Here is a 14159-nt window from a genome sequence, read left to right on the forward strand (position 1 = left end):
AATGGCGACGGCAGGGGGAGGGGGCCTCTTCCATTCAAAGCCAAAGAATTTGTCTCATGCCATGTAAGCATGTGACAGTTCTTAGGCAAGAAGGGGTCCCCCGAGCTCCCGAGGTGATGCTGGATGATGCGGTTCAGGCACATCCAGGGCGCCTTCACGCGCTGTATAGCATGCAGCCGTAGGTTACTCCTAAGAAAGGAATGATAGATTTTCTCCTTTGTAATAGCGTGACGTCTACGTGTGTGTCCAGAGCGGTCAAGGTCTGACCTTGTAAACCCGACCTCTGGCCCTATCACACAAACAGGCAAAAGCGGTCCGGAGCGGTGGAGGTCCGACCTCGTAATCCCGACCTCCGATGTATACCGTGACAACGACAATAATAAAGGAGATTTTCTTTCTCAGTTTGACCTAGGCTCCACCCTGATTACATTTATTCGCCTTGGTTTAACTATTCTTTCCTCTTGACCGGAGTTTCCCTTATTGCTAACAATCCAAGTTAAGTTGCTGGCTTGTGGTCAGGTGAAGACACCCCTTCTAGCTGGAAGGCAGTCCGGACCCCTAAGGACCTGCTCTGGTGAAGTGGTATTTGTATCCTGGGGTAGAGAAGCTCCGCGTGGCTTAGCCTGGTAATGTACCCTAAGTTTACGTACTTCACTACCCTGTTACAAGTACTCTAGTATCCAGGACTGCTGTCTTTAGAGGTCCCGGGCTCACTTCTAGTATAAGGCTTGGTTTCTTTGCACCTTACTGTGAGGTCCGGTAACATGCTTCATCGGATTGTCAGCAACGGTCGCTCCAAGTCCACTCCGGTGGCCCGCTCCGGCGGAGACCGCTCGCCACGGTCGCCCCAAGTCCACTCCGGTGGCCCGCTCCGGCGGAGACCGCTCGCCACGGTCGCGCCAAGTCCACTCCGGTGGCCCGCTCCGGCGGAGACCGCTCGCCACGGTCGCCCCAAGTCCACTCCGGTGGCCCGCTCCGGCGGAGACCGCTCGCCACGGTCGCCCCAAGTCCACTCCGGTGGCCCGCTCCGGCGGAGACCGCTCGCCACGGTCGCTCCAAGTCCACTCCGGTGGCCCGCTCCGGCGGAGACCGCTCGCCACGGTCGCTCCAAGTGCCGGGTCCGGGAAGCGGTGCTTGCTCCCTGAGCGACCCGAGGTCTGTGTAGCCGCTTAGTTTGGTTCCGTACCCTAAGCCTACACCCTCGTCGCCCTGAGGAGAGCGCTCTAGTACCTGAGCCTGGCACAGGTGTACCGGCCTCAGGGGTCCGGGGCACCCGCTCTCTGCATGAGCACACCAACGCAACCGAGCTTGCGTAGAAACACATCACAATAGTGGCCCACCCGCGGGTTCGTACCTCTCCCGAGGTGGGCCCGGGGGCCACTGTCGGTACCCCAGGACTGGGGTACCCCCTCTTGCTGTGTCTAGGCAAGGGCCTTGTAGTTATCCTTGACTACGTCCAAACAGCCGGACCCCTGTGGTCCGGAGTTCTGCTCTCTCGGCAACGGTCCCGGACCTGCCTCACGACTGGGAAAGATCCGGGAACGGCGCGTGTCCCGGAGGAGGCGGGCAGCCCGAACAGCCGGGGCTCCGGACCTCCCGAAGGGTCCGGACCCCCGCGGAAGTCCCGGACCCCTCATAGGGTCCCGGACCTCTTGTATGGTAATCGGACCCCTCGCTAAGGGAAGAAGTCGACGCCCTACCTCTGGGTAGTCCGGCGCGGACACGTATACAAGGGCGCTTGGTCTCCATACAAAGCCTCACCCACCACTGCATTTATTGCGGTAGGTGGACGCCCCGCATTGATACAGTGGAAGCCGAGGCGATTCTTTGACCAGGAGGCACTATTGATCGCGTATTACTAAGGTAGTGGAACCGCTGGCGCCGCCCACGCCGCGCCTGCCAGTCTGCCATAGCAGATGGATACGACGGCTCAGCTTCGCCCATTATGACGCTACATAATAGCCTCAGCAGGCCACGCCGCAAGCTACGCTACTCCAACGGGCGCCTAGCTGACGGGACAAGAAAAGACCCCCCTGAGTCAGAGGAGCAGCAGTACGCATATCGGAGGAAAGATTCGCTACCACTGTAGCCACAGTCACGTTGGGCCCACCTGTCGGGGCACCAACGTCCTATGTATCCGCTCCCCCATTGATCTATAAAAGGAGGGGGCGCCGCTAGAAAACCTCAGGCTGGGCAAGAGCCAAGGCCGGCGGAGGATAGATTCATACACACCACCAAGAACAATACATCTCCCAGTGGACGTAGGGTATTACGCTCCGGCGGCCCGAACCACTCTAAATCGTGTGTTCTTGAGTCCTAGTCCCAGCGTAGATTCAGCCCCATCGCCTAGTACTTCCCCGAGTACACCCTCACGGGGAATAGGCGGGTGCGTTCCGCCACCCGGCTGTGGGTACCCCTAGAACCCCCACAACACAGATAAAAGGTTTTCACCTGAGGGAGTAATTCATCTTAATCCAAACAATGCCTTCAACAAGGTCACTGCCAGATTCAACCAATTAAAGTCAGACCTATGAATTTCTTCCCGGAACCGGTGAATTAGTAACAAGTACCACCACAACAATGTCACACCGTGTTGCTTCCCTCTTCTTACCATGCCAATGCTTCCATATAGACCAGACTTGACCCACTTTAAACGGCCACGAACTCCAAATCCGGCAGACCATCTGAATTCGTAGCTGGAGATACCATGCTGCAAAGTAGCCACTGGGTACCCGTGCATAATCCACCGGAATAAGTGCAGATGAAATCCGTCTTCGAGTAAGAGAATTCGCGAATGAAGCCAAGGTGACTCATGTCTCTTGGTCTATATGAAAAACAAAGGCGAAATTGAAGATGTCATCACCAGAAGTAGTTGCAAAGTCCGGAGCTAGCCCTTCCAACACCAAAGCCGAAGGCGCATCTGCCGGAGAGGAATCACCACTGGAGGCCAAGCCGATGTCAGATCTGCATCCGGGAGCCCCGAAGCCATCCATCGCGAACCACACGGAACTGCCAAAGCGGCCGGGCGCAGGGAAGAATGAGACCTCCATGTTGTGTCAGAAACGCCGGTGAGATCACCCAAGAGGTCACCTCCAACTCCATGAAGCCAGCGCCACCACGCCTCAATGCCTTCCGTGCAAGCCCCCCACCGAGGGCACCGTCCCCTGCCCCGGGGCTGCCGGATCCGGATGTGAACCCGGCGCTGCCCGGGCCACCGCACCGACGGCAGCTAGTCGTGGCTGCAGCGAAGACACGCTTGAAGATGAGGCCCGCAGAGCCGGCGGTGCCAGATTCGAATCCAGCAACGCGGCAGACCCGCTGGAGTCCGCGGAACTCCCATGCGGGAAGACTCCGAGGGACCCGACCGCTGTAGCCCGTGCCCGCTCCCGCCGCCGACGTCCTCGGTCGCGCTTACGCCCAACATACGTATCGGATCAACCCTGCTGATACTGTACAGTACGTAGATGTCCAAACCAATGCCGATGCCGAGAGAGAAAGGGAATATCCAATAATCCAGTGATTCAGATGGGCTATATAGCGACTGGATACGTCGCATCCATGCCGGCTGATGGATAGACCGGAAGAATCTCCCTGGACAAGGACTAGTCCAGCACTCTGTACTCGTGCTCAGAAAAAGGAGCTAGAAAGGTCAAGATGCTGACATACACAGTGATATTCTCTGGTGCAGGTACAAGTCAATTTGAGGCTAGCCCCTCCGGTTTTTTTTTAAAAGAAAAGATTACTCTGGGCTATCTTCAAAAATTTACCTGAATAAACCGGTTGTGAATAATGCAGGCCCTCGGAAGCAAGCGGAGCGGCCACATGCATCTGCTAGGGTTTGCTGCATGCAGTAGCTTTGTTGCATAGTACTCCCTCCGACCCATAATATAAACATTCTTAGATTTGATCAAAGTCAAATTTATTCAACTTTAACCATCAATATGCTTATGAATACATTATTTTAAATATAAACATTTATATATTATTATAATTTCGTTCATAACAAATCTAGTAATATTATTTTTATCTTATAAATCTTTATAAATTAACTTTTATTCACCGTCAAAGTTGGACAAATTTGACTTTAATTAAATCTAGAAATGTTTATATTTTGGAACGAATGGAGAACTTGTGTTGGGAGCTTCACACTCTGGAGTGAGCTAGCCTCAACTGCCCTGTTCGTAGTCACGAGATATTCTAAGCATGTTTCTGCTTGCTTGTACCTGCTCCTCTTACTAGGATTATAGCTTCCCAATTGATGATTAGCCCGATGCTTGGCCGCTAGGGTATTAAGAAAAGGATGACAGGGGAAAAAGGAAAAAGGACATCAGTACTAGTAGCTCAGATATTTTATGCGCGCGGGATGACAGGGGAAAAACTGCGTTTGCGGGAAGACATTATATTTTGGACGGAGTATGTCAGAAAGGCGAGCAAAAGGATGAGAAGAATTATGAAGGTCCTTTTTTGAAAATAAAATCATGAAGGGTAGATCTTTTTGTTTCTACTACTGCTAGAGTAGAGAAAAAGGAATACCCTCGGGCAGAGGATGGCTGGCTTGGGAAGCTTCCTGCATCCTTTCCTCTTTTTTTACCGACCTTTATGGTCCGTGGATGCAGACCGGCTTTCCTTTTTTTAAAAGAAAAGAAAAGAAAAGAAAAGAAAAGGGGCAGCTAGCTGGGCTTTTAGGCTGACCATGGCGGAGGGAGCAAGAGCAAATTTGTTTCCTCCTCGTTTCCCACGCCCTCTCTGTCTACAGTGCTAAACATTATATCTATAGTGTCAAACAGTGTATTTTCTCCTTCATTTGCTCCCACCACTGTGGACGGTATTACACGAGGACGATGTGGAACTGCGGTCAGTCACTGCGGCGTGGAAGGAGAGGAGGAGATGAGAGGAGGGAATTACGGCGGGTAGAAACGCAAACGCGTTTACCACTTTACCGCGAGGCAGGCGGGCGGGGCGGCCTCGCTGTCTGTCGGTGCTCGTGGGAAAGCAAAGCAAGGAATTCGGGAAGCAGGGAGGACAAGGGTCACATGGCATCTGCCTCGCCTCGGGTGGCGCGGCCCCATGCCTATGCCTATGCCGCCCTCCGCCCATACCCCTCTCCCTATCTGGCACTGGCAGCCTGCCCTGCATGCGCCGCTGTGCACGGGAGCTCTGTTCTGTGCGCTTGGGTGTCTGTAGGGGTGGTAAAGGGCCCAATATTTTGAACTAGAAAATCTAAGGATCGGACCCTAAAAGGGCCGGGCTCTAAACATATGTATTTTTGAACTAAAAATTTTAAAAGCTTTATTGGACTGTGAAGAGGCCATTAGGGCCATGGCCCATTACCACCCCTAGGTGTCTGTCCGTTGTCAACGGCACCATGCCGCAGCCCCCTACGGCTATGCTATGCAGGAACAAGAACAGCACAGCACAAGTTGATCTTTCAAAAAGGGAAACAAAAGGAGACAACAAATACCAGTAACACAAGCTATGTGTGTGCTACTAGTATTTGTCAACGAATCCTCGAATGGATTCAGACGTTGCCGCCGATGCTTTTTACACTTTACAGCACGCAGTCAGGGTTCCTTCTGAAATCTCTCTCAACCTGCTATGCTAGGCCGCACACGCTTAGCCCAGCCCAGACCAGCCCACCGTGGGCCAACTTGTACATGGCGGCCCGGACCATTCGTGCGCGCGTTAGTACTGGGCCCAGCAGCAGTCTCTCATTGCATTGAGCCAGGTGCCCACGGATACATTGGGCTGGGCTTGTAGGACTGTAGGAGTCTGTCATCAAGTGCTGCAGTGTGTGGTTGGGCTGGATGCAGAATCAAAATATACAGCCGGGCCTCGTTTGAGCCGCGTGCTTCGCTGCCGCAGGGCCCCATCGAGCAGCATTGCGGCGGGACTTGGGCTGGGCGGCCAACTTCCGAATCGAATGTACGCGGTTTTTTTGTTTTTTTATTTTTTATTTTCATTTTTTACAAAAATATATTTTCGTTTTCGATATTCTTGTAAATTTCGAAAATGAAAATATATTTTTGTAAAAAACAAAAATAAAAAAACCGCTCGAATGTACCTTTGCCAACCCTGTTGGCCTGTTTCTTCTCCTCTCTCTATTTCAATAGCCAAACCCTAGAGGGATTCCCTCATCCGGGAAGAGAGAAATATCCCCAAACCCTCGGGCCCCTGTCTCTCTCTCTGGAAAGCTCTCGCGTCTGCTACTGTTTGAGAGGGGCGAAAAAGGGGGTCGCGGTCGCCGCCGGCGGAGTCGCCGGTCTCCTCCGCCTCCGATGGCCTCAGGGCTGTCGGGAGGGGGCGGAGACCGCCGGGCTCCGGCCGTGCGGCACAGGTAGGTTAGGTCCTAGTAGATCTAGGGGTCGGTGTCCAGGCGTCGACGGCGAGGCGGAGGCGGCGGCGACGCGTCGGAATAAGTCCTCTCGGACTCGTCCCCGTCCTTGTGCTGCTTCTCTCCGGCGGCTCGAGTGGGTCCGTGGAGGTTGTGCTCCCGTGGTGGAGCCGTTGTATAGGAGATGTTCTCTGCCGGCGACTCATTGTCCTTCCGTGGAGGTGAGTTCATCGGCCTTTTGCTTGGTGGATACAGAGCATACTTCGGGATTAGTGGAAAGCTGGAGAGTGGAGCAGATCCATGCTTCTCGCGGTGGTTCCGGTCGTCGCCGGCGGATCTGGCTCCAAGGCCACCGGGGCTCGGGGTGCGTCCCCGGCCGATGGACTTCCCGCGGTAGCTTCATCTCGCCGTTCGCGGCGAGTGTTTCTTGCGGCTCTCTTCAAAGCTTCGCAGCGACGGGTTCCGGTGGGCCATGGATTCGCGGAGATCGATTTCGGTGGTGGCTGGCGATGCTCGACGGCGGCGGAGTCGGATTCACAGAGGTTCTAGGGGTTTGGTTGTAATTTTCGTGTTTTCTAAGGGCCTTTGTGTAAAATGTATGGTGGAGCAGGTGTACTCTGTATCCTGCCTTTGTGTACCTGTACGCGTATGCGTTTGGGTCTTTGTACCGTACATCTCAGTTTAATACAGGTACATTCGCATGCTGTGTCAAAAAAAAAGCCAAACCCTAGAGATGCTGTTGGGTCGCAAAGGTTACGAGTCACATGTGTGACTGACAATCAAATCATCATACAAGATCAATAACTATTTTTCTTGTTCTGGAATAATTTTTGTGTTGCTGGAACAATTGTTATTGTTCGAGTAAAAAAAAATTGTTTCGGAAAAAAATTGGTGTAGCAAGAAAACACAAGTGTGCCAGTTTGGTGAGCTAATTTTAGGCCCAAAACGCAGAATCCTGGAAAGGCGAGAGTCGTGTGATAGGTACACTCCGAGTCACATGCGTGACCTCCCAGCAGCACCTTGTTGGGTGACATGCTGGTTCCATAGTACTATACCAGTAGTCTTTTTTCTGCAGATGGATTCATGCGTATCCAACGATGACAATGACGATGGAAAAGAACTAAAGAAGTAAAGTTCAATTATTTGCTGCAGATACACAACTTCGTTCATCCATGCAACTGGTCGACTAGAACCCGGTCTCAAGTTCCATATAAGTTGAGCAACAAGGGATACATGCATACAGCAGATTCAGACACACCCACACCCACACCCACACCCACACAACATCAACAACAAACAACACTGATGAAGTTCTTGCCACGCTGGCAGTACTTCTCTTTTTACGGGGGATGATACAGGTAGACCAGTTACATGCAGCCTTGCCATTATGATACACCGCCATGTACAGAGTTTTGCATTGACCCGCCTCCGCACGAACATCTCCTCCTAATGCAGCGCAGAGAGGACTGTAGAGCCTTCCACCTGCAACAGCTTCGTGTGGGTTAACAGAGCATCCACAGAAAAATGTTGTGGGAGTTCCAGATTTTTTTTTAAAAAAAAAGTCAAAGGAAAACAATCAAGTAACACTATCAAGCAGTTGCAGTTCCCCTGTCCTTCAGTTATTTTTTTTCTACTCACTGGCATTTTAACCCCTGAAACCTCTGAATCTTAAATGCATTACCTCAAAAACAAAATCTTGAATGTCTCCATAATACAATATTCTGCGGAGTCTGACCTCAATATCATATAATATTCCTTGTTGTGAGTGAGTGTACCGATTTCTAACTGTACTGCACTGTACGATCGATGCAGCTCTGACGGACTACATAAAACTGAATTCTTCTTCAAGAAATAACAAGCCAATTTTTACCTTGAAAGTTGCACCACAGATTTCTTCTTCGTTTGCAGGAACAGCAGTCACCTTGTTCTTAGGGTTCTCATAGCACTTCAAGCCTCCAAGAGCATTGGAGTAGAAGCAACCTGGAGGGAGTAATGAGATTAGTGGAGAAATGACTAATTAAGAAGGCTCTTTGAATGTAGTGCATAGAGTTTAATCTTCAGAGTGTATTTAACATTGGTGGGAACATTTTCAGAGATTCAGAAAAGTTGAGTGACGCGGTGGTTGGCAGCATACTAGGTACAAGTCAAGACAAGCTCTGACATTGCTTGATGGGCTCGCATTACCTTGTGGGAAAGGTGCTAGTGACTTGCCACATGATCCTTTGAGCATGTCAATGTCGTCAGAGAAGGCGACGCAGCCATCCGCAGTGATCCCCCAGAAGAGCGGCACCTTGCCCTCGGGATCCTGAGAGATTGAGAGAACAAACAAATTCCCCAGCACAAGAAAATAAGATATTGTATTGTCCTGAACCAAAATCACCATTCCTAGGAGTAAGTAACATACAGATGCGACGAGCAGGGAGTTGGTGGACTTGTCGAAGAGCACGAAGGCGTAGCTGCCGGTGAGCTGCGAGAGCATGAAGCTGGCCGGGTATGGCGCCCGGTCCCGCAGTGTCTTGTAGGCCTCGATGACGAGGACCACCTCGTTGGTGCCCTTGGACAGCCCGTACTGCTGGCTCAACCGCCCCAGGTTGTCCAGCACACCCTCGAACAGACAGAATATCTCGTCCTTTGCCGCGAACGACCTGATGAGCGGAAAATAAAAATATGTTGTCAGCAACTGCTAGAGAGGTGTATGCTTAACAGCAGAGGTGTATGCTTAACACATGGTCCCAGGACTGTTTCCAAACTATGAAATTATTCGTTCTACACAAAAACCAACAACAAGTGAAAGTGGCATGCTTAACAGCAGAGGTGTATGCTTTTGTTTGGTCCCCTGCGGTTTCAGTAATTCTCGTATGACTCAAGGGCATGTTCCTTCAGAGTTCAGATTAATTAGGTGGAATTTGACTTGATGCAAAGATGCACCTAACATAGAGGACTAGAATACTTAAGCTTGTTGTTTACAAAACGAGAAACATGGAATAAAACTTAAAAGAAAAATAACTAGGATGTGAAGTAAGCACTAAAAGAAAGAAAAGGCCAAACTGAATGGAGTGAAGGTGTGGGATTCCTTGAATGCTACTTCTTCAGTGAACGTGCCTAGTACTGAAAGGATAAGAGCACAGGGCAAACAGGCCCCACAAATGATAGCCGTGGAAGACCATCTGCTGGGGGTCTGGGCCTAGTGCAGGAACCTTTCTTCAGATCTGTGGGCAGCAAAGCCGGATTACCAACTGAATACCACTACCACCACCACTACCAAGTGGTCTCTCTACTACTATGATCTCAACCATGTGAACATTTACTATTTAGCTCTACACAACTAAAATAAAGGGAACAAATCATACATACTTGCTCAATGTCACAGCTCATGAGTCCTATTCTTTTTTTTTAAAATAATATTTGTCGCTTTCCTTAAACCATAATTGGGTCATTGGTCTTTCAGTAGCCGCCTATCGGAGAATATGAGGCTCCATCGTTTGTTGGGAGGTCAGCTGACAAGCGCCTTGTCTCTGGAAGGTGGCATGATGTGGACGTGCAAATTGCAGCAACCTATGTGGGGGAAGATCAGTTCCTTTCTAGAAAAACAAGGCCTCCTTTCATAAATAAGTATTACACCGATGTAACGTTCTTCCCGTTTCTTCCTTCTTATCTGATCATCACCAACCGTTTTGACAAAGCTGAACTTAGAATTCAACCAGAGGCAGGCAGGCAGCGATGCGCCATGTTCAGAGATATCTAGACGCCGTATTGCCGTAGCACTACGGCAAGACACCTGGTTAATACTGTGCAACTGCTCTACAGCATCTGTTGGAGTAGTGGACAGTAGTTGTTTTATTTCCGGACCAGGAAATTAATAAACACGGTTTTATTTTATTTTATTTTAAAAAAAACTAGCTTCTTTGTGGCCTTAAAATCCCACTGGCTTAATGGCCAGCCGCAAATCCAAGTCTCCTACCTGTGGTTGCCTGGCTAATTTTTGTGGCTCCTGATTATCAAAATTCAGAAAAGGATAAACCAGGTATGGTTGGTAGGTTGGTCCTACAGCTGCACGAATGGATCAGGCAACTGTATTTATGATTGCTTGCTATGTTTCAGAAAAGCAACATCATCGGATAAGGAGAAAAATCTGTCCAATAATTGACAGATTCATATCAGTTGGACAAATCCGCTAACAATCGAATTTACAGTAGCTGCCTAATTAACTAACTAACAAAATCTCTATCGCTCTCTCCGTGTGTGTGAGGGAAGCGTTTGCGGTTCAGACTTGAGTAACTGGCAAACAGAACAGAGCAACCGACTCCGTTTGTTCTAGGCTGACTGATCTACGGGCTCGCGAAATCAAGAGAAAGAAGAGAACCCTCCATCCATGTCCTTGGGACCATGACATGACACTAGACTTGTAGAGGCTAGCATGAGTACCTTGGGCGGAGGAGGGCCTGGTTGGTGTGGGAGTAGGCGAGGTGCCCGAGGTCGGCGAGCTGGATGGACACAGCCGGCTCCGAGCTCCCCAGGAAGCGGCTGACCAGCTCCGACGCCCTCGTCTTGGGCGACGGCGTCCGGCTGCCGGCCGCCACCAGCTCCGCCGGCACCTCCACCACCTCGCCGCTGAACACCGCCAACATCCTCACAAGTAATCAACCTACCGACCGAAAAAAAACACCCTACGGATCCTACTAATACTACTCCCCTGCTACTTAATCAAGCTAGGTAGCATAAGCTTCTTCCCGCTGCCTCCAAACTCGTTGGATGGATCCGTGAAAGGATGGAGCGGTGGAGGGGGGAGGCGGGCGGCTTATATAGCCGTGGCGGAGCCCAAGGGTAGCCGAGCTAATGGCGTGGCGTGGCGTGGACCCCACCTGGCATCCTGTGTGTTCCTTGCTAGTGTCACCAACCTTATAAAAACCCGTTCTCCTTTCGGCACCTTGGTTGGAGCATCTTGTGAGCGCCAACGTGGCAGTGCCCGTCTTTGCAGGGTACTTCCAGTTAGTGCTAATCGTGTCTTACCATCTAACTAACCCATCACAACACCAGAGATTTCAGACATGAGGACGTGCGTGCGAGAGTGCACGTATTTGACACGGGACGTACGCCAAAGTTTCCTCCCAACTTGTTTAATTTCTTTCTTGTCTTGGGGGAAAAAAAGAAGAAGGGGCGCCGGTAGCATATATGGACAATTGGGCAGCGAGATCGATGAGAAGCAGAAACGGATGATGAGACGAGGCAAGGAAGAAGACGCATGCATGCCAATAAGGAACAGTCTGGAACGCGAATCGAGCGATACATCTGGGGACCAGGTTGGCTTGCTGATGACCAGAGTTTACAATTCCGACAGGTCCGGTCAAACAGCCACCCTCCGATAATGGTTTACCGAACCGGTTTGACTGGAAACCGGTTGGATTCAAATCCAAATTTAAAATCGCATGTGTAAACAGTTCCGACCGGTATACTGACCGGTTTGACCGGTTTACCGGTGTTTTAATTAAAAAATCCGACGGTGCAAAAGTGGCTCCCCGATTTGACTGGTTTATCGGCCGGTTTGACCGGTTTACCGGTTGCCATATGTGGTGGGCCTTAATGGGCCGGCCCATTTTTTCTTTTTCTTTTTTGATTTAACTTCAAATCCCCGCAAACTATATTAAATGAACGATTTTTTGAGAAAATTTGACACCATTATATTCATCGCACCTTGAACTATTTTTAGAAATTTTTTTGAGAATTTTTCATTTTTTGATTTCAAATTTAAATTTTGAATTTGTGCCGATTTGATACCGGCCCAAACCGAAACCGGGCCGGACCGGTTTGACTGGTAACCGGTCAAACCGGACCGGTTCCCACCGGTTTGGTTAACCATGCTGATGACGATGATGCAAGCGTTGTTGAGGGCCTCATCCTCAACGTCTCTGTTGGTTTGCACCCGGGGACGAAACGCAACCACGAACCGCCACCAGCATCTCGATCGGCGGCCACTCCGATCCCTCCCCGCATATAGATATTGCCAAGCCGGCTCATCCAGCACGCACGGTTTTTTGCGTTACTTTTTTTTTGGTAGTGTCGTGCTCCGGTGCTCGTGCAGTGGATGAACATTTCGGCGATGTCAGTCACGTTACACGCTTGCCACACATGTATGCATCAGCTTCAGCTGTATATATGATGGAGAAATGTACTAATAAATACCCACACCACACACAAATAAATCCACAGGTTTCGTCTCTCGTGAACAGGATCGGCCACTGACAAGGACTGACGTTGCGCCCCGAATTTCCCTACACCACTAGGCACTCCTTTTCCCACTCCCCATGCCATGTAATGCTGCTCTGCCACAAAAAAAAAAGAGAGGAAAGATCTCCAGTTCTCCACTATAGAAGACGACGTGCGACATCTCCGTCCCGTTGGCCACACGCGTAACGTAACCACATTTATGTAAACACTGACTAAAAAGATTCTTAATACTGACACTGCAAGGAATCAAAATGCTGAGCACCAATTTCTTTTAAAAGAGAGAGAGAGAGAGTCACTGTGAAATTAGCACAGCTTATGACAAAACAGTTTCATTAGTGAAGCTAAAGCTTGTAAAGTTTTTTTTTAAAAAAACTGGCTTCACCAGCTTCGAGTTCATTTTAGCAGCCTCACGCTACAGCTACAGTATCTCAATTTACAGCGACAGAGATCAGGTCATCTGAAATTACTGTCGGTCGGGATTACCTTGGCCAAATATGTGTGGTCATATGTTTGCGCACTGTTTGCGCCAAACAAGTCTATTTCCGTGCCTTGAGTCGGTGGCGGAGCTAGCCAAAAATTTTAGGTGGGGTGGACTAGCGCGAGAAACATAACTCATACTATCCAAGATCGCACTTTATCTCACACTTTCATAGGAAAATCACACGTATACGATACGAAAGGTTAATAAACGGTACATTTTAAGATCAAAGATGGTACCTTCCAAATAAAATATCGTAGAATATTGAACACCACAATATAATTCCTTAATTCAATATACACCAACATGGCAAGATCTAGGAACTAAGATAACCAACCTACCAATTTGAAAAAGAGCAAGTATGTGATATGACATATAAGCAATAATATATGTAAAAAGTAGTGAGAACACATACCACTAGCAGTCTAGCATCTTAAGAAACCACTAATCATGTCTAGGTCTTCTCGGTGGTCTAGGCAAGTCAATTCTCCGATTTTTTGTGGTTTGAAATGTATTCTTGATTTCTTTTGCATCAATGCTTCTAAAGATTTCCTTCTCAATGTAGCACAATAACAAATCATTAAGCCATTCATCAGCCATCCTATTGCGTAGATCTGTCTTGATTATATTCATAGCTGAGAAGGCTTTTTCAACAGATGATGTTGCCACTGGTAGAAGCAATGCTAGCTCAATAAGGCGATAGACCAATGGAAAAGCAATATGTCTTTCATGTTCAACCATCTTCATAGCCAAACTTGAAAAATCTTGATAGTCCTTGAAAAGGTCTACTCTTCGCATATGCAATATGAATGTCTCAAGTTGATCCCTTATATTAGAACGGTCAATAGTAGAAAAATCTTGATCATATATTTCTGTTAATCTAGCAATCTTCCTCTCCCGCCATATGAAATTCTCAATTGGATCGACTGCAGAGGGCCTCCGGCAGGGGCGCGGGGCGCGCCAGGAAGGGGGAGGAAGAGAAGGGGCCGCCGCTTCGAGCAGGGCCGCCCCGCTGTCGATGGAATGCAGCTCTGCGCAGTCGTTCCCCTGCCTCTTCTCGGAGGACGACGACGCAGTGACCCCAAGAACCGTGCCGCTGGCCGGGCCGGTGGAGGTGGAGGAGTC

At 49.6% G+C, this 14159-nt stretch overlaps 1 protein-coding gene and 1 long non-coding RNA gene across 2 annotated transcripts; both read right to left on the reverse strand.

Moving 5' to 3' along the window:
* Positions 1–7473: 7473 nt before the first annotated feature.
* LOC120696693 (stem-specific protein TSJT1-like) lies at positions 7474–11172 on the reverse strand. Its single transcript, XM_039979678.1, has 5 exons — positions 10757–11172; positions 8736–8976; positions 8516–8636; positions 8202–8311; positions 7474–7813 (listed from the first exon to the last, which is right to left on the reverse strand). Exons 1-5 carry the CDS (start codon positions 10957–10959, stop codon positions 7778–7780), a joined length of 711 nt encoding a protein of 236 aa, XP_039835612.1. The 5' UTR covers positions 10960–11172; the 3' UTR covers positions 7474–7777.
* Positions 11173–13189: 2017 nt separating this feature from the next.
* Positions 13190–13632, reverse strand: LOC120696696. The gene is made up of 2 exons (XR_005684270.1): positions 13450–13632; positions 13190–13371 (listed from the first exon to the last, which is right to left on the reverse strand). It is a non-coding gene; the product is annotated as an uncharacterized LOC120696696 (long non-coding RNA).
* Positions 13633–14159: the final 527 nt, after the last annotated feature.

Source organism: Panicum virgatum, chromosome 3K (genome assembly GCF_016808335.1).
Source record: "Panicum virgatum strain AP13 chromosome 3K, P.virgatum_v5, whole genome shotgun sequence".
NCBI lineage: Eukaryota > Viridiplantae > Streptophyta > Magnoliopsida > Poales > Poaceae > Panicum > Panicum virgatum.